Source organism: Oncorhynchus tshawytscha, linkage group LG13 (assembly GCF_018296145.1).
Source record: "Oncorhynchus tshawytscha isolate Ot180627B linkage group LG13, Otsh_v2.0, whole genome shotgun sequence".
NCBI lineage: Eukaryota > Metazoa > Chordata > Actinopteri > Salmoniformes > Salmonidae > Oncorhynchus > Oncorhynchus tshawytscha.
Window position 1 is genome coordinate 86,503,038 of NC_056441.1, and position 25,000 is coordinate 86,528,037.

At 49.0% G+C, this 25,000-nt stretch overlaps 1 protein-coding gene across 1 annotated transcript in view; it reads left to right on the forward strand.

Moving 5' to 3' along the window:
• LOC112265749 (collagen alpha-1(XXVI) chain-like) overlaps positions 1-24,933 on the forward strand; it is a 52,335-nt gene extending 27,402 nt beyond the window's left edge. The window contains exons 4-14 of the mRNA XM_042296470.1: positions 1,903-1,964; positions 2,240-2,360; positions 10,308-10,397; positions 10,602-10,712; positions 19,275-19,352; positions 19,526-19,578; positions 21,953-22,015; positions 22,325-22,360; positions 22,584-22,628; positions 24,161-24,251; positions 24,683-24,933. Of these exons, the coding sequence (XP_042152404.1) occupies positions 1,903-1,964; positions 2,240-2,360; positions 10,308-10,397; positions 10,602-10,712; positions 19,275-19,352; positions 19,526-19,578; positions 21,953-22,015; positions 22,325-22,360; positions 22,584-22,628; positions 24,161-24,251; positions 24,683-24,876 (944 nt within the window). The 3' untranslated portion in view covers positions 24,877-24,933. The remainder of the gene's footprint in view (positions 1-1,902; positions 1,965-2,239; positions 2,361-10,307; positions 10,398-10,601; positions 10,713-19,274; positions 19,353-19,525; positions 19,579-21,952; positions 22,016-22,324; positions 22,361-22,583; positions 22,629-24,160; positions 24,252-24,682) is intronic.
• The last annotated feature ends 67 nt before the right edge of the window (positions 24,934-25,000 follow it).

The window sequence follows — 25,000 nt, forward strand, 5'->3', positions numbered from 1 at the left end:
AGTCTGTCCTAGACCCTCATACCCCTTTATGTTGCTGGAGAAAGTCTGTCCTAGACCCTCATACCCCTTCATGTTGCTGGAGAAAGTCTGTCCTAGACCCTCATACCCCTTCATGTTGCTGGAGAAAGTCTGTCCTAGACCCTCATACCCCTTCATGTTGCTGGAGAAAGTCTGTCCTAGACCCTCATACCCCTTCATGTTGCTGGAGAAAGTCTGTCCTAGACCCTCATACCCCTTTCATGTTGCTGGAGAAAGTCTGTCCTAGACCCTCATACCCCTTCATGTTGCTGGAGAAAGTCTGTCCTAGACCCTCATACCCCTTCATGTTGCTGGAAAAAGTCTGTCCTAGACCCCATACCCCTTCATGTTGCTGGAGAAAGTCTGTCCTAGACCCTCATACCCCTTCATGTTGCTGGAGAAAGTCTGTCCTAGACCCTCATACCCCTTCATGTTGCTGGAGAAAGTCTGTCCTAGACCCTCATACCCCTTCATGTTGCTGGAGAAAGTCTGTCCTAGACCCTCATACCCCTTCATGTTGCTGGAGAAAGTCTGTCCTAGACCCTCATACCCCTTCATGTTGCTGGAGAAAGTCTGTCCTAGACCCTCATACCCCTTCATGTTGCTGGAGAAAGTCTGTCCTAGACCCTCATACCCCTTCATGTTGCTGGAGAAAGTCTGTCCTAGACCCTCATACCCCTTCATGTTGCTGGAGAAAGTCTGTCCTAGACCCTCATACCCCTTTATGTTGGTGGAGAAAGTCTGTCCTAGACCCTCATACCCCATCATGTTGCTGGAGAAAGTCTGTCCTAGACCCTCATACCCCTTCATGTTGCTGGAGAAAGTCTGTCCTAGACCCTCATACCCCTTCATGTTGCTGGAGAAAGTCTGTCCTAGACCCTCATACCCCTTCATGTTGCTGGAGAAAGTCTGTCCTAGACCCTCATACCCCTTCATGTTGCTGGAGAAAGTCTGTCCTAGACCCTCATACCCCTTCATGTTGCTGGAGAAAGTCTGTCCTAGACCCTCATACCCCTTTATGTTGCTGGAGAAAGTCTGTCCTAGACCCTCATACCCCTTTATGTTGCTGGAGAAAGTCTGTCCTGACCCTCTACCCCTTCATGTTGCTGAAGAAAGTCTGTCCTAGACCCTCATACCCCTTTATGTTGCTGAGAAAGGCTGGCCATACAGAGGGGCACTGCAAATGGGTAGGCAGAAAACAATCTGAGCTGCTTGTGTGTGTGTGTGTGTGTGTGTGTGTGTGTGTGTGTGTGTGTGTGTGTGTGTGTGTGTGTGTGTGTGTGTGTGTGTGTGTGTGTGTGTGTGTGTGTGTGTGTGTGTGTGTGTGTGTGTGTGTGTGTGTGTGATCTCCTCTCACCTTTAACCCTCTCGTATCTCCTCTCTCTCTCATCTCTCCTCTCCTCTCTCGTCTCTCTCTCGTCTCTCTCTCTCTCTCTCTTGTCTCTCCTCTCGTCTCTCCTTTCTCTCTTGTCTCTCCTCTCGTCTCTCCTCTCTTGTCTCTCCTCTCTCTCTTGTCTCTCCTCTCTCTTGTCTCTCATCTCTCGTCTCTCCTCTCTCTCTTGTCTCTCCTCTCGTCTCTCCTCTCTCTTGTCTCTCCTCTCTCTCTTGTCTCTCCTCTCTCTCTTGTCTCTCCACTCGTCTCTCCTCTCTCTCCTCTCTCTCTCTTGTCTCTCCTCTCTCTCTCATCTCTCCTCTCTCATCTCTCCTCTGTCTCTCCTCTCTCTCTCTCATCTCTCCTCTGTCTCTCCTCTCTCTCTCTCATCTCTCCTCTCTCTCTCTTGTTACTCCTCTCTCTCTTGTCTCTCATCTCTCGTCTCTCCTCTCTCTCTCGTCTCTCCTCTCTCTCTCTTGTCTCTCATCTCTCCTCTCTCTCTCTCGTTGCAGAGTGTATGAACTGCACTGGCTTCACTGACATAAACAACCGGCTGAACTTCATCGAATCCAAGGTAAGAATGAAGCACAGGAGGAAAGGAGTCACAGGAAGATGGATGTTACCTGTCACATCAGTATATCTAATAATATAATAACATATCAATAATGCCATTTAGCAGACACTTTTATCCAAAGCGACGTCCAGTCATGCGTGCTTACATTTCACATACGGGTGGTCCTGGGAATCGAACCCACAATCCTGGCAAGAGGCATGTTCTACTAACTGAGATACGGAGAACCACATGAAATAAATCATTTTTAATCTGACCCTGGGTCTTTGTAATTCCAGATTAAGCTGCTAGAGGGAGCAGGTTCACCATCACCGTCCTTCAACAACTCAACAGAGGGCTCCAGCGACAATGTCATGTACACCCCCACCCCCATCGGCCCTCCATCTTACCTGCACCCAGGTAACACCCTCCCCCACCACCCCCACCCCCATCGGCCCTCCATCTTACCTGCACCCAGGTAACACCCCACCCCATCGGCCCTCCATCTTACCTGCACTCAGGTAACACCCCACCCCCACCCCTATACGCCCTCCATCCTACCTGCACCCAGGTAACACACCAACCCCCACCCCTATACACCCTCCATTTTACCTGCACCCAGGTAACACTCCCCAACCGCCACCCCTATACGCCCTCCATCCTACCTGCACCCAGGTAACACACCAACCCCCACCCCTATACACCCTCCATTTTACCTGCACCCAGGTAACACTCCCCAACCGCCACCCCTATACGCCCTCCATCCTACCTGCACCCAGGTAACACCCCAACCCCCACCCCTATATATCGGCCCTCCATCTTACCTGCACCCAGGTAACACCCCCCACCCCTATACGCCTCCATCTTACCTGCACCCAGGTAACACACCCCCCACCCCTATATGCCCTCCATCCTACCTGCACCCAGGTAACACACCAACCCCCACCCCTATATGCCCTCCATCCTACCTGCACCCAGGTAACACACCAACCCCCACCCCTATACGCCCTCCATCCTAACCTGCACCCAGGTAACACACCAACCCCCACCCCTATACAACTCCATCCTACCTGCACCAAGGTAACACACCAACCCCCACCCCTATACAACCTCCATCCTACCTGCACCCAGGTAACACCCCCAACCCCCACCCCTATACGCCTCCATCCTACCTGCACCCAGGTAACACCCCCCACCCCTATACGCCCCTCTATCCTACCTGCACCCAGGTAACACCCCAACCCCACCCCTATACGCCCTCCATCCTACCTGCACCCAGGTAACACCCCCCCCACCCCACCCCTATACGCTCCATCCTACCTGCACCCAGGTAACACCCCCCCACCCACCCCCATCGCCCTCCGTCTTACCTGCACCCAGGTAACACACCAACCCCCCACCCCTATACGCTCCATCTTATCTATAACCAGTGAACACTCCAACCCCCACCCCTATACGCGCTCCATCTTACCTATAACCAGGTAACACACCAACCCCCACCCCTATACGCCCTCCATCTTATCTATAACCAGGTAACACCCCCAACCCCCACCCCTATACGCCCTCCATCCTACCTGCACCCAGGTAACACACCAACCCCCACCCCTATACGCCCTCCATCCTACCTGCACACAGGTAACACCCCCCAACCCCCACCCCTATACGCCCTCCATCCTAACCCCCAGGTAACACCCCCCACCCCTATACGCCCTCCATCCTACCTGCACCCAGGTAACACACCACCCCCACCCCTATACGCCATCCATCCTACCTGCACCCAGTTAACACACCCCCCACCCCTATACAACCTCCATCTTATCTATAACCAGGTAACACACCACCTCCACCCCTATTCACCCTCCATCTTATCTATAACCAGGTAACACACCAACCCCTACCCCTATACGCCCTCCATCTTACCTATAACCAGGTAACACACCAACCCCCACCCCTATACGCCCTCCATCTTATCTATAACCAGGTAACACACCAACCCCCCACCCCTATACGCCCTCCATCTTATCTATAACCAGGTAACACACCAACCCCCACCCCTATATGCCTCCATCTTACCTATAACCAGGTAACACACTAACCCTCACCCCTATACGCCCTCCATCTTATCTATAACCAGGTAACACACCAACCCCACCCCTATATGCCCTCCATCTTACCTATAACCAGGTAACACACCAACCCCCACCCCTTATACGCCCTCCATCTTACCTATAACCAGGTAACACACCAACCCCCACCCCTATACGCCCTGCACCCAGGTAACACACCAACCCCCACCCCTATACGCCCTCCATCTTACCTGCACCCAGGTAACACACCAACCCCCCACCCCTATACGCCCTCCATCTTACCTATAACCAGGTAACACACCAACCCCCACCCCTATACGCCCTCCATCTTACCTGCACCCAGGTAACACACCAACCCCCCACCCCTATACGCCCTCCATCTTATCTATAACCAGGTAACACACCAACCCCCACCCCTATACGCCTCCATCTTATCTATAACCAGGTAACACACCAACCCCACCCCTATACGCCCTCCATCCTACCTGCACCCAGGTAACACACCAACCCCCACCCCTATACGCCCTCCATCTTACCTATAACCAGGTAACACACCAACCCCCACCCCTATACGCCCTCCATCTTATCTATGAACCAGGTAACACACCAACCCCCACCCCTATACACCCTCCATCCTACATGCACCCAGGTAACACACCAACCCCCACCCCTATACGCTCCATCCTACCTGCACCCAGGTAACACACCAACCCCCACCCCTATACGCCCTCCATCTTATCTATAACCAGGTAACACACCAACCCCCACCCCTATACGCCCTCCATCTTATCTATAACCAGGTAACACACCAACCCCCAACCCTATACGCCCTCCATCTTATCTATAACCAGGTAACACACCAACCCCCACCCCTATACGCCCTCCATCTTACCTATAACCAGGTAACACACCAACCCCCACCCCTATACGTCCTCCATCTTATCTATGAACCAGGTAACACACCAACCCCCACCCCTATACACCCTCCATCCTACATGCACCCAGGTAACACACCAACCCCCACCCCTATACGCCCTCCATCCTACCTGCACCCAGGTAACACACCAACCCCCACCCCTATACGCCCTCCATCTTATCTATAACCAGGTAACACACCAACCCCCACCCCTATACACCCTCCATCTTATCTATAACCAGGTAACACACCAACCCCCAACCCTATACGCTCCATCTTATCTATAACCAGGTAACACACCAACCCCCACCCCTATACGCCCTCCATCTTATCTATAACCAGGTAACACACCAACCCCCACCCCTATACGCCCTCCATCTTATCTATAACCAGGTAACACACCAACCCCCACCCCTATATGCCCTCCATCTTACCAATAACCAGGTAACACACCAACCCCCACCCCTATACGCCCTCCATCTTATCTATAACCAGGTAACACACCAACCCCCACCCCTATATGCCCTCCATCCTACCTGCACCCAGGTAACACCCCCCACACCCCTATACGCCCTCCATCTTACCTATAACCAGGTAACACACCAACCCCCACCCCTATATGCCCTCCATCTTACCTATAACCAGGTAACACACCAACCCCCACCCCTATATGCCCTCCATCCTACCTGCACCCAGGTAACACACCCCCACACCCCTATACGCCCTCCATCTTACCTATAACCAGGTAACACACCAACCCCCACCCCTATACGCCCTCCATCTTACCTATAACCAGGTAACACACCAACCCCCCACCCCTATACGCCGTCCATCTTACCTATAACCAGGTAACACACCAACCCCCACCCCTATATGCCCTCCATCTTATCTATAACCAGGTAACACACCAACCCCCACCCCTATACGCCCTCCATCTTATCTATAACCAGGTAACACACCAACCCCCACCCCTATATGCCCTCCATCTTATCTATAACCAGGTAACACACCAACCCCCACCCCTATACGCCCTCCATCTTATCTATAACCAGGTAACACACCAACCCCCACCCCTATACGTCCATCTTACCTATAACCAGGTAACACACCAACCCCCACCCCTATACGCCCTCCATCTTATCTATAACCAGGTAACACACCAACCCCCCACCCCTATACGCGCTCCATCTTACCTATAACCAGGTAACACACCAACCCCACCCCTATATGCCCTCCATCTTATCTATAACCAGGTAACACACCAACCCCCCACCCCTATACGCGCTCCATCTTACCTATAACCAGGTAACACACCAACCCCCACCCCTATACGCCCTCCATCTTATCTATAACCAGGTAACACACCAACCCCCACCCCTATACGCCCTCCATCCTACCTGCACCCAGGTAACACCCCCAACCCCCACCCCTATACACCCTCCATCCTACCTGCACCCAGGTAACACCCCCAACCCCCACCCCTATACACCCTCCATCCTACCTGCACCCAGGTAACACCCCCAACCCCCACCCCTATACACCCTCCATCCTAACCTGCACCCAGGTAACACACCAACCCCCACCCCTATACAACTCCATCCTACCTGCACCAAGGTAACACACCAACCCCCACCCCTATACAACCTCCATCCTACCTGCACCCAGGTAACACCCCCAACCCCCACCCCTATACGCCCCTCCATCCTACCTGCACCCAGGTAACACCCCCCACCCCTATACGCCCTCTATCCTACCTGCACCCAGGTAACACCCCCAACCCCCACCCTATACGCTCCATCCTACCTGCACCCAGGTAACACCCCCCCACCCCCACCCCTATACGCCCTCCATCCTACCTGCACCCAGGTAACACCCCCCACCCACCCCCATCGGCCCCTACGTCTTACCTGCACCCAGGTAACACACCAACCCCCACCCCTATACGCCCTCCATCTTATCTATAACCAGTGAACACTCCAACCCCCACCCCTATACGCGCTCCATCTTACCTATAACCAGGTAACACACCAACCCCCACCCCTATACGCCCTCCATCTTATCTATAACCAGGTAACACCCCCAACCCCCACCCCTATACGCCCTCCATCCTACCTGCACCCAGGTAACACACCAACCCCCACCCCTATACGCCCTCCATCCTACCTGCACCCAGGTAACACACCAACCCCCACCCCTATATGCCCTCCATCCTACCTGCACACAGGTAACACCCCCAACCCCCACCCCTATACGCCCTCCATCCTAACTGCACCCAGGTAACACCCCCCACCCCTATACGCCCTCCATCCTACCTGCACCCAGGTAACACACCAACCCCCACCCCTATACGCCCTCCATCCTACCTGCACCCAGTTAACACACCAACCCCCACCCCTATACAACCTCCATCTTATCTATAACCAGGTAACACACCAACCTCCACCCCTATTCACCCTCCATCTTATCTATAACCAGGCAACACACCAACCCCTACCCCTATACGCCCTCCATCTTACCTATAACCAGGTAACACACCAACCCCCACCCCTATACACCCTCCATCTTATCTATAACCAGGTAACACACCAACCCCCACCCCTATACGCCCTCCATCTTATCTATAACCAGGTAACACACCAACCCCCACCCCTATATGCCCTCCATCTTACCTATAACCAGGTAACACACTAACCCTCACCCCTATACGCCCTCCATCTTATCTATAACCAGGTAACACACCAACCCCACCCCTATATGCCCTCCATCTTACCTATAACCAGGTAACACACCAACCCCCACCCTTATACGCCCTCCATCTTACCTATAACCAGGTAACACACCAACCCCCCACCCCTATACGCCCTGCACCCAGGTAACACACCAACCCCCACCCCTATACGCCCTCCATCTTACCTGCACCCAGGTAACACACCAACCCCCCACCCCTATACGCCCTCCATCTTACCTATAACCAGGTAACACACCAACCCCCCACCCCTATACGCCCTCCATCTTACCTGCACCCAGGTAACACACCAACCCCCACCCCTATACGCCCTCCATCTTATCTATAACCAGGTAACACACCAACCCCCACCCCTATACGCCCTCCATCTTATCTATAACCAGGTAACACACCAACCCCACCCCTATACGCCCTCCATCCTACCTGCACCCAGGTAACACACCAACCCCCACCCCTATACGCCCTCCATCTTACCTATAACCAGGTAACACACCAACCCCCACCCCTATACGTCCTCCATCTTATCTATGAACCAGGTAACACACCAACCCCCACCCCTATACACCCTCCATCCTACATGCACCCAGGTAACACACCAACCCCCACCCCTATACGCCCTCCATCCTACCTGCACCCAGGTAACACACCAACCCCCACCCCTATACGCCCTCCATCTTATCTATAACCAGGTAACACACCAACCCCCACCCCTATACGCCCTCCATCTTATCTATAACCAGGTAACACACCAACCCCCAACCCTATACGCCCTCCATCTTATCTATAACCAGGTAACACACCAACCCCCACCCCTATACGCCCTCCATCTTACCTATAACCAGGTAACACACCAACCCCACCCCTATACGTCCTCCATCTTATCTATGAACCAGGTAACACACCAACCCCCACCCCTATACACCCTCCATCCTACATGCACCCAGGTAACACACCAACCCCCACCCCTATACGCCCTCCATCCTACCTGCACCCAGGTAACACACCAACCCCCACCCCTATACGCCCTCCATCTTATCTATAACCAGGTAACACACCAACCCCCACCCCTATACGCCCTCCATCTTATCTATAACCAGGTAACACACCAACCCCCAACCCTATACGCCCTCCATCTTATCTATAACCAGGTAACACACCAACCCCCACCCCTATACGCCCTCCATCTTATCTATAACCAGGTAACACACCAACCCCCACCCCTATACGCCCTCCATCTTATCTATAACCAGGTAACACACCAACCCCCACCCCTATATGCCCTCCATCTTACCTATAACCAGGTAACACACCAACCCCCACCCCTATACGCCCTCCATCTTATCTATAACCAGGTAACACACCAACCCCCACCCCTATATGCCCTCCATCCTACCTGCACCCAGGTAACACCCCCCACACCCCTATACGCCCTCCATCTTACCTATAACCAGGTAACACACCAACCCCCCACCCCTATATGCCCTCCATCTTACCTATAACCAGGTAACACACCAACCCCCACCCCTATATGCCCTCCATCCTACCTGCACCCAGGTAACACACCCCCACACCCCTATACGCCCTCCATCTTACCTATAACCAGGTAACACACCAACCCCCACCCCTATACGCTCCATCTTACCTATAACCAGGTAACACACCAACCCCCACCCCTATACGCCGTCCATCTTACCTATAACCAGGTAACACACCAACCCCACCCCTATATGCCCTCCATCTTATCTATAACCAGGTAACACACCAACCCCCACCCCTATACGCCCTCCATCTTATCTATAACCAGGTAACACACCAACCCCCACCCCTATATGCCCTCCATCTTATCTATAACCAGGTAACACACCAACCCCCACCCCTATACGCCCTCCATCTTATCTATAACCAGGTAACACACCAACCCCCACCCCTATACGCCGTCCATCTTACCTATAACCAGGTAACACACCAACCCCCACCCCTATACGCCCTCCATCTTATCTATAACCAGGTAACACACCAACCCCCACCCCTATACGCGCTCCATCTTACCTATAACCAGGTAACACACCAACCCCCACCCCTATATGCCCTCCATCTTATCTATAACCAGGTAACACACCAACCCCCACCCCTATACGCGCTCCATCTTACCTATAACCAGGTAACACACCAACCCCCACCCCTATACGCCCTCCATCTTATCTATAACCAGGTAACACACCAACCCCCACCCCTATACGCCCTCCATCCTACCTGCACCCAGGTAACACCCCAACCCCCACCCCTATACACCCTCCATCCTACCTGCACCCAGGTAACACCCCCAACCCCCACCCCTATACACCCTCCATCCTACCTGCACCCAGGTAACACCCCCAACCCCACCCCTATACACCCTCCATCTTACCTGCACCCAGGTAACACATCCCCATCTACCCCCACCCCTATACGCCCTCCATACTACAGCCAGTAACACCCCCAACCCCACCCCTATACAGTGTCTCACACACACACACACACACACACACACACACACACACACACATACAGCCATATATCACCTCTGGGGAGGTTTCCTCTCAACATGTTAAACACATGGTTCTGGTTCTGGTCAATAGGAGGAAGAGGACCACCAGGGCCAATCGGATCACCAGGAATTCCAGGCCCAGCTGGCGAGGCAGGGGTTCCAGGACAGACCGGCCCCACAGGTGATCCATCCTGATATTCCCCATGTAACTCTGATGGTATTGTATAAGATTCATTCTGTTTTTCCAATATGTTGTGGATTGTCTTACGTCAGACGATTCCGCCTGTAAGGATCGCGTAGGAGTGACGCCACCTGACAAAGATATGTAAGACAAAGATATGTAAGACAAAGATATGTGAGAAGATATGCCCCCTCTGATTCCCAGGGCCAATGGGAGAGAGAGGAAGACCAGGAGAGATCGGACATCCAGGCCCTCCAGGGCCAACCTCCTCCTCTACCCGGCCGAGAGGTGACATGTTTGGGTTCGACGAGCAGGGTGAGAGGACCCCCCCCCAACCACCCTCATTACCATCTCAGCCTCTGTAGATGGTATTGTTTCTAAGAGCTCTTCCTGTCAGCAATGATTGGAACACTGGCCAAGGACTAATGAATGCAGAACAATGTGAAGACATTGGCACAAGTGGGAATGCAAGCTCTGTTACTGAATATGTTCATATCCATGAATGAGAAACAATTAGTGATAACCACTGAGAGGGACCTCAGACTAGCTGTCCTCCTCGACATAGCATTGTTTGCTTCATAGCCTGTAGTAAAGGCTTTTCATGAGTAGTTCATGTCATGTAAAAGGGCATCGGGTTGCTATTTACCAGGATCAAAATGTTAGAATTACTACAACAGGAAATACTGGGTTGAATGAAGTTGATTGTTTCCTTGTGTTCATATTCACACTGCAGATGCTAACAGCTACCATGGGTCTTTATCCCCCCTGGCCACTGCAGATGCTAACAGCTACCATGGGACTTTATCTCCACTGGCCACTGCAGATGCTAACAGCTACCATGGGTCTTTATCTCCACTGGCCACTGCAGATGCTAACAGCTACCATGGGTCTTTATCTCCACTGGTCACTGCAGATGCTAACAGCTACCATGGGTCTTTATCTCCACTGGCCACTGCAGATGCTAACAGCTACCATGGGTCTTTATCTCCACTGGTCACTGCAGATGCTAACAGCTACCATGGGTCTTTATCCCACCTGGCCACTGCAGATGCTAACAGCTACCATGGGTCTTTATCCCCCTGGCCACTGCAGATGCTAACAGCTACCATGGGTCTTTATCTCCACTGGTACTGCAGATGCTAACAGCTACCATGGGTCTTTATCTCCACTGGCCACTGCAGATGCTAACAGCTACCATGGGTCTTTATCCCACCTGGCCACTGCAGATGCTAATAGCTACCATGGGTCTTTATCTCCACTGGCCACTGCAGATGCTAGCTACCATGGGTCTTTATCTCCACTGGCCACTGCAGATGCTAACAGCTACCATGGGTCTTTATCTCCACTGGCCACTGCAGATGCTAACAGCTACCATGGGTCTTTATCTCCACTGGACACTGCAGATGCTAACAGCTACCATGGGTCTTTATCTCCACTGGCCATTGCAGATGCTAACAGCTACCATGGGTCTTTATCCCCCTGGCCACTGCAGATGCTAACAGCTACCATGGGTCTTTATCTCCACTGGTCACTGCAGATGCTAACAGCTACCATGGGTCTTTATCTCCACTGGTCACTGCAGATGCTAACAGCTACCATGGGTCTTTATCTCCACTGGTCACTGCAGATGCTAACAGCTACCATGGGTCTTTATCTCCACTGGTCACTGCAGATAACAGCTACCATGGGTCTTTATCTCCACTGGCCACTGCAGATGCTAACAGATGGGTCTTTATCTCCACTGGTCACTGCAGATGCTAACAGCTACCATGGGTCTTTATCCCACCTGGCCACTGCAGATGCTAACAGCTACCATGGGTCTTTATCCCCCTGGCCACTGCAGATGCTAACAGCTACCATGGGTCTTTATCTCCACTGGTACTGCAGATGCTAACAGCTACCATGGGTCTTTATCTCCACTGGCCACTGCAGATGCTAACAGCTACCATGGGTCTTTATCTCCACTGGCCACTGCAGATGCTAACAGCTACCATGGGTCTTTATCCCACCTGGCCACTGCAGATGCTAATAGCTACCATGGGTCTTTATCTCCACTGGCCACTGCAGATGCAGATGGGCTTTATCTCCACTGGCCACTGCAGATGCTAACAGCTACCATGGGTCTTTATCTCCACTGGCCACTGCAGATGCTAACAGCTACCATGGGTCTTTATCTCCACTGGACACTGCAGATGCTAACAGCTACCATGGGTCTTTATCTCCACTGGCCATTGCAGATGCTAACAGCTACCATGGGTCTTTATCCCCCTGGCCACTGCAGATGCTAACAGCTACCATGGGTCTTTATCTCCACTGGTCACTGCAGATGCTAACAGCTACCATGGGTCTTTATCTCCACTGGCCACTGCAGATGCTAACAGCTACCATGGGTCTTTATCTCCACTGGCCACTGCAGATGCTAACAGCTACCATGGGTCTTTATCTCCACTGGTCACTGCAGATGCTAACAGCTACCATGGGTCTTTATCTCCACTGGTCACTGCAGATGCTAAAAGCTACCATGGGTCTTTATCTCCACTGCTCACTGCAGATGCTAACAGCTACCATGGGTCTTTATCTCCACTGGCCACTGCAGATGCTAACAGCTACCATGGGTCTTTATCTCCACTGGTCACTGCAGATGCTAACAGCTACCATGGGTCTTTATCTCCACTGGCCACTGCAGATGCTAACAGCTACCATGGGTCTTTATCTCTACTGGCCACTGCAGATGCTAACAGCTACCATGGGTCTTTATCTCCACTGGCCACTGCAGATGCTAACAGCTACCATGGGTCTTTATCTCCACTGGTCACTGCAGATGCTAACAGCTACCATGGGTCTTTATCTCCACTGGCCACTGCAGATGGTAACAGCTACCATGGGTCTTTATATCCTCTGGCCACTGCAGATGCTAACAGCTACCATGGGTCTTTATCTCCACTGGCCACTGCAGATGCTAACAGCTACCATGGGTCTTTATCTCCACTGGCCACTGCAGATGCTAACAGCTACCATGGGTCTTTATCTCCACTGGCCACTGCAGATGCTAACAGCTACCATGGGTCTTTATCTCCACTGGCCACTGCAGATGCTAACAGCTACCATGGGTCTTTATCTCCACTGGCCACTGCAGATGCTAACAGCTACCATGGGTCTTTATCCCACCTGGCCACTGCAGACAGCTACCATGGGTCTTTATCTCCACTGGCCACTGCAGATGCTAACAGCTACCATGGGTCTTTATCTCCACTGGCCACTGCAGATGGTAACAGCTACCATGGGTCTTTATCTCCACTGGCCACTGCAATTCAACTCAATTTCACAAACAAATACATATTCTAGAATTCAAACTGAAATATTCTATGATTAATTAATAACAGGACGACTACCAAATGCATACAGTAACTGTTTTCCATGGATGAGATAGTGTGAGTGACTAGAATGGTCCGTACAAGACAAACACAGGTTAATGTGCTCTAATTTACCACTAGAGGGCAGTAGATGCTGACAGGCTGAGGCTCAGGGGTTACCAGTGTTTGGCCATGCTGCAAAATCAAAAGGTTAAGATTAGGGTAAGGCATAAGGTTAGCAGTGTGGTTAAGGTTAGGGTAAAGTTTAAATGTATGTTAAGTTTAGGATTAAGGTTAGGGTTAAGTTTCAAGTCAAATATCAGAGAAAATGTAGAAGTATATCAAATCAAATTTTATTCGTCAAAAGTGCCGAACACAACAGTTGTAGACCTTACAGTGACTGGGGGGTGTTCTAGTTGATCTTTTCCCTGTGTAATCTAGTTTTTGTATTTCTATGTTTCTACCAGTGAAATGCTTACTTACGAGTGTCACGTCCTGACCATAGAGAGACTTTATTTTCTATGGTGGAGTAGGTCAGGGCGTGACTGGGGGGTGTTCTAGTTGATCTTTTCCCTGTGTAGTCTAGTTTTTGTATTTCTATGTTTCTATGTTGGCCTGGTATGGTTCCCAATCAGAGGCAGCTGTCTATCGTTGTCTCTGATTGGGGATCATATTTAGGCAGCCTTTTCCCACCTGTTGTTTGTGGGATTTTGTTTTTGTATCAGCTTTCTTCCTGTGAAGGAGAGGCGGACCAAAATGCAGCGTGGTTATTCATAAACATCTTTAATGAATGATGAAAACGTGACCGCTTTACAAAATAAGAAAACGTGGAAAAACCAAAACAGTCCTAACTGGTGCAAAACACCGAGACAGGAACAACCACCCACAAGATACCTAAAGAAAATGGCTGCCTAAATATGGTTCCCAATCAGAGACAACGATAAACCCCTGCCTCTGATTGAGAACCACTCCAGGCAACCATAGACTTCCCTAGAACACTCAACTGAACAGAACCCCATAGACTACAAAACCCCTAGACAAAACAAACACATAAATCACCCATGTCACCCCCTGGCCTATCCAACATAATAAAGAAAACACAGAATACTAAGGCCTTTTGAGCCCTACAAGGCTGTACGTTCGTTTGTTTGTTTCTCTTTATTGTTTTGTTGCTGGTTCACATTTAAATAAATTATGATGAACCCAAATCAAGCTGCGCCTTGATCTACCCATTTCGACGAGCATTACAACGAGCCCCTAACCAACAATGCAGATTTTTTTTAAAGGATAAGAAATAAATGTAACAGGTAATTAAAGAGCTGCAGTAAAATAACAATAGTGAGACTATATACAGGGGGGGGTACCAGTACAGAGTCAATGTGGAGGTTATATACAGGGGGTACCAGTACAGAGTCAATGTGGAGGTTATATACAGGGGGTACCGGTACAGAGTCAATGTGGAGGCTATATACAGGGGGTACCGGTACAGAGTCAATGTGGAGGCTATATACAGGGGGTACCGGTACAGAGTCAATGTGGAGGCTATATACAGGGGTACCGGTACAGAGTCAATGTGGAGGCTATATACAGGGGTACCGGTACAGAGTCAATGTGGAGGCTATATACAGGGGGTACCGGTACAGAGTCAATGTGGAGGCTATATACAGGGGGTACCTGTACAGAGTCAATGTGGAGGCTATATACAGGGGGTACCGGAACAGGGTCAATGTGCAGGGGGCACCGGTTAGTTGAGGTAGTATGTACATGTAGATAGAGTTATTAAAGTGACTATGCATAGATAACAACAGAGTAGCAGTGGTGTAAAAGAGGGGGCAATACAAATAGTCTGGGTAGAAATTTGATGAGGTGTTCAGGAGTCTTATGGCTTGGGGGGTAGAAGCTGTTTAGAAGCCTCTTGGACCTAGACTTGGCTCTCCGGTACCGCTTGCCGTGCGGTAGCAGAGAGAACAGTCTATGACTTGAGTGGCTGGAGCCTTTGACAATTTTTAGAGCCTTCCTCTTTATTTATTTTGTTTATTTCACCTTTATTTAACCAGGTAGGCTAGTTGAGAACACCTTTATTTAACCAGGTAGGCTAGTTGAGAACACCTTTATTTAACCAGGTAGGCTAGTTGAGAACACCTTTATTTAACCAGGTAGGCTAGTTGAGAACACCTTTATTTAACCAGGTAGGCTAGTTGAGAACACCTTTATTTAACCAGGTAGGCTAGTTGAGAACACCTTTCTTTAACCAGGTAGGCTAGTTGAGAACACCTTTATTTAACCAAGTAGGCTAGTTGAGAACACCTTTATTTAACCAGGTAGGCTAGTTCAGAACAAGTTCTCATTTACAACTGTGACCTGGCCAAGATAAAGCATAACAGTTCAACACATACAACAACACAGAGTTACACATGGAGTAAAACAAACATACAGTCAATAATACAGTAGAAAAATCTATATACAGTGAGTGCAAATGAGGTCGGATAAGAGAGGTAAGGTAATAAATAGGCCATGGTGGCGAAGTAATTACAATATAGCAATTAAACACTGGAATGGTAGATGTGCAGAAGATGAATGTGCAAGTTGAGATATTGGGGTGCAAAGGAGCAAGATAAATAAATAAATACAGTATGGGGATGAGGTAGATTAATTGGGCTATTCACAGATGAGCTACAGAACAGGTGCAGTGATCTGTGAGCTGCTCTGACAGCTGGTGTTTAAAGCTAGTGAGGGAGGTAAGAGTCTCCAGCTTCAGAGATTTTTGCAGTTCGTTCCAGTCATTGGCAGCAGAGAACTGGAAGGAGAGGCGACCAAAGGAAGAATTGGCTTTGGGGGTGACCAGTGAGATATACCTGCTGGAGCGCGTGCTACGGGTGGGTGCTGCTATGGTGACCAGTGAGCTGAGATAAGGCGGGTCTTTACCTAGCAGAGACTTGTAGATTAAGTTGCCTGGTATAGAGGTCCTGGATGACCGGAAGCTTGGCCCCAGTGATGTACTGGGCTGTTCACACTACCCTCTGTAGTGCCTCAAATCAAATCAAATCAAATCTTGTAGTCGGGGTCCGAGCAGTTACCATTCCAGGCAGTGATGCTCTCGATGGTGCAGCTGTAGAACCTTTTGAGGATCTGAGGACCTATGCCAAACCTTTTCAGTCTGCTGAGGGGGAATAAAATTTGTCGTGCCCTCTTCACAAATGTCTTTGTGTGCTTGGACTATGTTAGTTTGTTGGTGATGTGGACACCAAGGAACTTGGAGCTCTCAACCTACTCCACTGCAGCCCTGTCAATGAGAATGGGGGCGTGCTCGGTCCTCCTTTTATCTGTAGTCCACAATCATCTCCTTTGTCTAGGCTGGGCTTCTGACATTGCAACTTGAGTAGATAGTGATGGCCCTGAGCTGCTTATTAGTAGTCTGGCTCAAAGTGGGTCTGGCTCAGAGTGGGTCTGGCTCTGAGTGGGTCTGGCTCTAGATCTGGGTCTGTGGAGAGCAGAGGAGAAGAGAGGCTGTTGGCTGTGTTGGCTGCTGGAGCCAGCTGGCTGTAAATCACAGCTCATTTGTAAGCTGTCAGCACAGCAGTCTGCAATTGAAAATGCAGGCCCAGCCAGGAGCCAAATCCCAGGCCCTTGTAGAGAAGGGATGGAGGGAGACTGCATGAGCAGCTGTCATTAGTTCCAGAGGGATGCTTCCACTCAATGGCAGGTATTCATGTACACCAAGGGAAGCCAGGCTCCCCCCACAATTATTATTATTTTTTTTCAAATAAACATTTACAATCTATCTTTTGCCTCTCTGTGTCTGTAGCTAAAATTGTCCCTTTCCTAAATTAGCCATGGATGTAGGTAGGGATTTGGACTTGTGTTTTCCTTAATTCTCCATACTGGCCAATGATTACAACGGCGATTTTGATCCAATCATTAATTCATACCTTGTTGTGTCCCTGGCCTGAGAGGATGGAAGGTCAATATGTACGGTAGTTAGATATAGAAGGCTAATGTTAACTAGCTAACGTTGCCCATGAATGGAAGTTAGACTAGCGAGTAATCATTTTAGCCATGTAGCCTGGGACAACAAAATATGAAAGCCTGTACTGTATGAGAGTGAGAGACTATTTCATCAATATGAAAGCCTGTACTGTATGAGAGTGAGAGACTATTTCATCAATATGAAAGCCTGTACTGTATGAGAGTGAGAGACTATTTCATCAATATGAAAGCCTGTACTGTATGAGAGTGAGAGACTATTTCATCAATATGAAAGCCTGTACTGTATGAGAGTGAGAGACTATTTCATCAATATGAAAGCCTGTACTGTATGAGAGTGAGAGACTATTTCATCAATATGAAAGAGAAGAGTTGTTTCTCTACAAGTAGAGTGAGTCAAAATGTTGTTCTACTTGCACCAATGTGCGTGCATGCACACACACACACACACACACACACACAGAAATCAGAAACATGCACATCCACATCATATGTAGCTTATGTTGATTGGACTACATCGTTATTTTGGTATATTTTAGTTGTCGCTGTATTAGACTAAGCAGAGGGGGGTAGCCACGCATCGCTACTGTTTCCACTAGACCCTCTATGCTTCCACTCCATGCCTCCACTAGACCCTCTATGCCTCCACTAGACCCTCTATGCCTCCACTAGACCCTCTATGCTTCTACTAGATCCTCTATGCTTCCACCAGACCCTCTATGCTTCCACTAGACCCTCTATGCCTCCACTAGACCCTCTATCCCTCCACTAGACCCTCTATGCCTCCACTAGAGCCTCTATGCTTCCACTAGACCCTCTATGCTTCCACTAGACCCGCTATGCTTCCACCAGACTCTCTATGTTTCCACTAGACCCTCTATGCTTCCACCAGACCCTCTATGCTTCCACTAGACCCTCTATGCTTCCACTAGACCCTCTATGCTTCCACTGCTTCCACTGAGAGGAAGGAGAAGAGACTAGGGGTTTAGACTAACACAGAAACAATCACACAGGGACCAACACATACTAGACAGATGAATGTATTCACACAGGGACCAATACAACCTAGACAGATGAATGTATTCACACAGGGACCAACACAACCTAGACAGATGCTTGTATTCACACAGGGACCAACACATACTAGACAGATGAATGTATTCACACAGGGACCAACACATACTAGACAGATGAATGTATTCACACAGGGACCAACACAACCTAGACAGATGAATGTATTCACACAGGGACCAACACATACTAGACAGATGAATGTATTCACACAGGGACCAACACAACCTAGACAGGTACATGTATTCACACAGGGACCAACACATACTAGACAGATGAATGTATTCACACAGGGACCAACACAACCTAGACAGGTACATGTATTCATATAAATGTTTGATGACAAACCAAGGGTGAAGTGTTGGGTCAGAGGTCCTAGAAGCCTTAATGAAACACCATTTAGAATTTTACAGCATTGATACAACTACAGTAATTAAATGTATTTTTTGTTTGTTTGTGTTTTAATCAGAGGAGACCCGTCTTACTCCAACTCTTCCTGAGTTGGTAGCTGGCCCTCCTGGTCCATCTGGCCCCCTAGGACCTCCAGGTACCACATCAGTTCTGTGTGTGTGTGTGTGTGTGTGTGTGTGTGTGTGTGTGTGTGTGTGTGTGTGTGTGTGTGTGTGTGTGTGTAGCTGGTGTTTTTCTCCGAGAATCAGGACGGAACTACAGGTAGTATGGACATGAATATGTTCTGGAACTGTTTCTGTGACATCACAGGTCCCCCTGGACCAATCGGACCAGCAGGAGTTCCAGGTCTCCCAGGGCGAGATGTGAGTACCAAACAGTCTGGTATAATGTCAGAGATGTTACTATGGTCACGGTCAACATTACATAGCAGAGATGTTACAATGGTCACAGTCAACATTACATAACAGAGATGTTACCATGGTCACGGTCAGGGTGACATTACATAGCAGAGATGTTACCATGGTCACGGTCAGGTCAACATTACATAACAGAGATATTACTATGGTCAAAGTCAACATTACATAACAGAGATGTTACTATGGTCACAGTCAACATTACATAACAGAGATGTTACTATGGTCACGGTCAACATTACACAGCAGAGATGTTACTATGGTCACGGTCAACATTACATAACAGAGATGTTACTATGGTCACGGTCAACATTACATAACAGAGATGTTACTATGGCCACGGTCAGGTCAACATTACATAGCAGAGATGTTACTATGGTCACGGTCAACATTACATAGCAGAGATGTTACTATGGTCACAGTCAACATTACATAACAGAGATGTTACTATGGTCACGGTCAACATTACATAACAGAGATGTTACTATGGCCACGGTCAGGTCAACATTACATAGCAGAGATGTTACTATGGTCACGGTCAACATTACATAGCAGAGATGTTACTATGGTCACAGTCAACATTACATAACAGAGATGTTACTGTGGTCACGGTCAACATTAAATAACAGAGATGTTACTATGGTCACAGTCAGGTCAACAGATGTTACATGGTAGCAGAGATGTTACTATGGCCACGGTCAGGTCAACATTACATAGCAGAGATGTTACTATGGTCACGGTCAGGTCAACATTACATAGCAGAGATGTTACTATGGTCACGGTCAGGTCAACATTACATAGCAGAGATGTTACTATGGTTACGGTCAACATTACATAGCAGAGATGTTACTATGGTCAAGGTCAGGTGAACATTACATAGCAGAGATGTTTCTGTGGTCACGGTCAACATTACAGAGTAGAGATGTTACTATGGTCAAGGTCAACATTACATAGCAGAGATGTTACTATGGTCAAGGTCAACATTACATAGCAGAGATGTTACTATGGTCACAGTCAACATTACATAGCAGAGATGTTACTATGGTCAAGGTCAACATTACATAGCAGAGATGTTACTATGGTCAAGGTCAGGTCAACATAGCAGAGATGTTACTATGGTCACAGTCAACATTACATAACAGATGTTACTATGGTCAAGGTCAACATTACATAGCAGAGATGTTACTATGGTCACAGTCAAAATTACATAGCAGAGATGTTACTATGGTCAAGGTCAGGTCAACATTACATAGCAGAGGTGTTACCATGGTCACGGTCAGGGTGACATTACATAGCAGAGATGTTACTGTGGTCACGGTCAGGTCAACATTACATAGCAGAGATGTTACTATGGTCAGGGTCAACATTACATAGCAGAGGTGTTACTATGGTCACGGTCAACATTACATAACAGAGATGTTACTATGGTCACAGTCAACATTACATAACAGAGATGTTACTATGGTCACGTTCAACATTACATAACAGAGATGTTACTATGGTCACAGTCAACATTATATAGCAGATATGTTACTATGGTCACGGTCAGGTCAACATTACATAGCAGAGATGTTACCATGGTCACGGTCAGGTCAACATTACATAGCAGAGATGTTACCATGGTCACGGTCAGGTCAAAATTACATAGCAGAGATGTTACTATGGTCACGGTCAACATTACAGAACAGAGATGTTACCATGGTCACGGTCAGGTCAACATTACATAGCAGAGATGTTACCATGGTCACGGTCAGGTCAACATTACATAGCAGAGATGTTACTATGGTCACAGTCAACATTACATAGCAGAGATGTTACTATGGTCACAGTCAACATTACATAACAGAGGTGTTACTATGGTCACGGTCAACATTACATAGCAGAGATGTTACTATGGTCAAGGTCAGGTGAACATTACATAGCAGAGATGTTACTATGGTCAGGGTCAACATTACATAGCAGAGGTGTTACTATGGTCACGGTCAACATTACATAACAGAGATGTTACTATGGTCACATTCAACATTACATAACAGAGATGTTACTATGGTCACAGTCAACATTACATAGCAGATATGTTACTATGGTCACGGTCAGGTCAACATTACATAACAGAGATGTTACCATGGTCACGGTCAGGTCAACATTACATAGCAGAGATGTTACTATGGTCACGGTCAACATTACATAACAGAGATGTTACCATGGTCACGGTCAGGTCAACATTACATAGCAGAGATGTTACCATGGTCACGGTCAGGGCAGTGTTAGCCTGGCTATGTGAGGGAGGTGTCTGAAACATCGCCCTGTTCGTGCGTTGCAGGCAGAAGGAGGTCTCCAAGGCAAGGCTGGGAATCCCGGTCCTAAAGGAGACGCAGGGGAGAGGGTGAGGCAAAATGTTACCCCTAATGTTCTCATAAGAAAACACTGGACTGCTTTGTAATTCATTCGCTATGAAAGGTTCAGAGGGTTTATTTCAACAATGTCTTTGTTCCATTGTGCACAAGACATCTGTTTGATCAGGAGGTAGACAGGCACTCTTCAAAGACCTCAGTTACTAAGGTATCCTCCCAAATGGAACCCTGTCCCCTACAGAGTGCACTATTTTTAATCAGGGCCTGGTCTCTCTCTCTCTCTCTCTCTCTCTCTCTCTCTCTCTCTCTCTCTCTCTCTCTCTCTATATATATATATATAGGGCCCTTCAGGATTACCAGGGGAGCACGGCCAGCCTGTGAGTACAGCACGTGTTGCACGCAACACGTGCACACACACACACACACACACACACACACACACACACACACACACACACGCACACAAACATACACACACATGTATTTGACCTCCTAGTCTTGCACATAGTATTTCACACCACACTCAGACATTCTGTGTATTCTAGGTAGTCTGTGTATGTTGCCTCTGTGTTGATAATGTATGTGTGACTGTGTTTACAGGGGCAGTCTGGGCAGAAGGGGGAGCCAGGAGAGGGTTTGCCTGAGGTATGCACAGTATTGGACCTCAGTAGATTTTAATATGCTGCTTCCCTGAGTATTCATGGCTCTTTTTGCCCGTGGAGGTGAGTGTGTTTCTGAATGCATGTCTGTCTGTATCTGTCTGTCTCTCAGGGGGAAGCTGAAGGAGTATGTCTGTATCTATCTGTCTCTCAGGGGAAGCTAGTGTCTGTATCTGTCTCTCAGGGGAAGCTGAAGGGTGTCTGTATCTGTCTGCTCAGGGGGAAGCTGAAGGAGTATGTCTGTATCTGTCTGTCTCTCAGGGGAAGCTGAAGGAGTGTCTGTATCTGTCTGTCTCTCAGGGGAAGCTGAAGGAGTATGTCTGTATCTATCTGTCTCTCTGTTTCTGTATCTGTCTGTCTCTCAGGGGAAGCTGAAGGAGTATGTCTGTATCTGTCTGTCTCTCAGGGGAAGCTGAAGGAGTTTCTGTATCTGTCTGTCTCTCAGGGGAAGCTGAAGTAGTGTCTGTATCTGTCTGTCTCTCAGGGGCGCTGAAGGAGTATGTCTGTATCTGTCTGTCTCTCAGGGGGAAGCAGAAGGAGTATGTCTGTATCTGTCTGTCTCTCAGGGGGAAGCTGAAGGAGTGTCTGTATCTGTCTGTCTCTCAGGGGAAGCTGAAGGAGTATGTCTGTATCTATCTGTCTCTCAGGGGAAGCTGAAGGAGTGTCTGTATCTGCCTGTCTCTCAGGGGGAAGCTAAAGGAGTATGTCTGTATCTGTCTGTCTCTCAGGGGAAGCTGAAGGAGTATGTCTGTATCTGTTTGTCTCTCAGAGGGAAGCTGAAGGAGTATGTCTGTATCTGTCTGTCTCTCTGAAGGAGTGTCTGTATCTGTCTGTCTCTCTGGGGGAAGCTGAAGGAGTATGTCTGTATCTGCCTGTCTCTCAGGGGGGGATGTCTGTATCTGCCTGTCTCTCAGGGGAAGCTGAAGGAGTATGTCTGTATCTGTCTGTCTCTCAGGGGCGCTGAAGGAGTATGTCTGTATCTGTCTGTCTCTCAGGGGGCGCTGAAGGAGTATGTCTGTATCTGTCTGTCTCTCTGAAGGAGTGTGTCTGTATCTGTCTGTCTCTCAGGGGAAGCTGAAGGAGTATGTCTGTATCTGTCTGTCTCTCAGGGGGCGCTGAAGGAGTATGTCTGTATCTGTCTGTCTCTCAGGGGGCGCTGAAGGAGTATGTCTGTATCTGTCTGTCTCTCAGGGGAAGCTGAAGGAGTATGTCTGTATCTGTCTGTCTCTCAGGGGGCGCTGAAGGAGTGTGTCTGTATCTGTCTGTCTCTCAGGGGGAAGCTGAAGGAGTATGTCTGTATCTGTCTGTCTCTCAGGGGGCGCTGAAGGAGTGTCTGTATCTGTCTGTCTCTCAGGGGGAAGCTGAAGGAGTATGTCTGTATCTGTCTGTCTCTCAGGGGGGCGCTGAAGGAGTGTCTGTATCTGTCTGTCTCTCAGGGGGAAGCTGAAGGAGTATGTCTGTATCTGTCTGTCTCTCAGGGGGGCGCTGAAGGAGTGTCTGTATCTGTCTGTCTCTCAGGGGGAAGCTGAAGGATTGCAGCAGCTGAGGGAAGCTCTCAAGATCCTGGCAGAGAGAGTTTTGATTCTGGAACACATGATTGGCATCCACGGTAAAGGGGGAGGGGTTTCTGATTCTGGAACACATGATTGGCATCCACGGTAAAGGGGGAGGGGTTTCTGATTCTGGAACACATGATTGGCATCCACAGTAAAGGGGAGGGGTTTCTGATTCTGGAACACATGATTGGCATCCACGGTAAAGGGGAGGGGTTTCTGATTCTGGAACACATGATTGGCATCCACAGTAAAGGGGGAGGGGTTTCTGATTCTGGAACACATGATTGGCATCCACGGTAAAGGGGGAGGGGTTTCTGATTCTGGAACACATGATTGGCATCCACGGTAAAGAGGGAGGGGTTTCTGATTCTGGAACATAATTCCATAATAGCATTACTTGGGTCAGAGAATAGAGTGAGACTCAGAAAGTGAGACTCTAATGTTGGTTCTCATGGTTTCTACCATTGTCCTTTTCTGTATGCAGAGAGTCCAGTGGAGTCAGGCTCTGGACTGGAAGGCCTACCAGACTCCTTTTCCTTCCCCACCATCAAGACCAGACTGGCCGAGTCCACCATCAAGACCAGGCGACTCCAGCCCCTCCAACTCTCCTCCCGTCCATCCTCAAGGAAGCACTCTGGTGGCCAGACGGAGACCATGTATTTTTTAAGACACCAATGAGTGTGTGTGTGTGTGTGTGTGTGTGTGTGTGTGTGTGTGTGTGTGTGTGTGTGTGTGTGTGTGTGTGTGTGTGTGTGTGTGTGTGTGTGTGTGTGTGTGTGTGTGTGTGTGTCTGATATAAAAG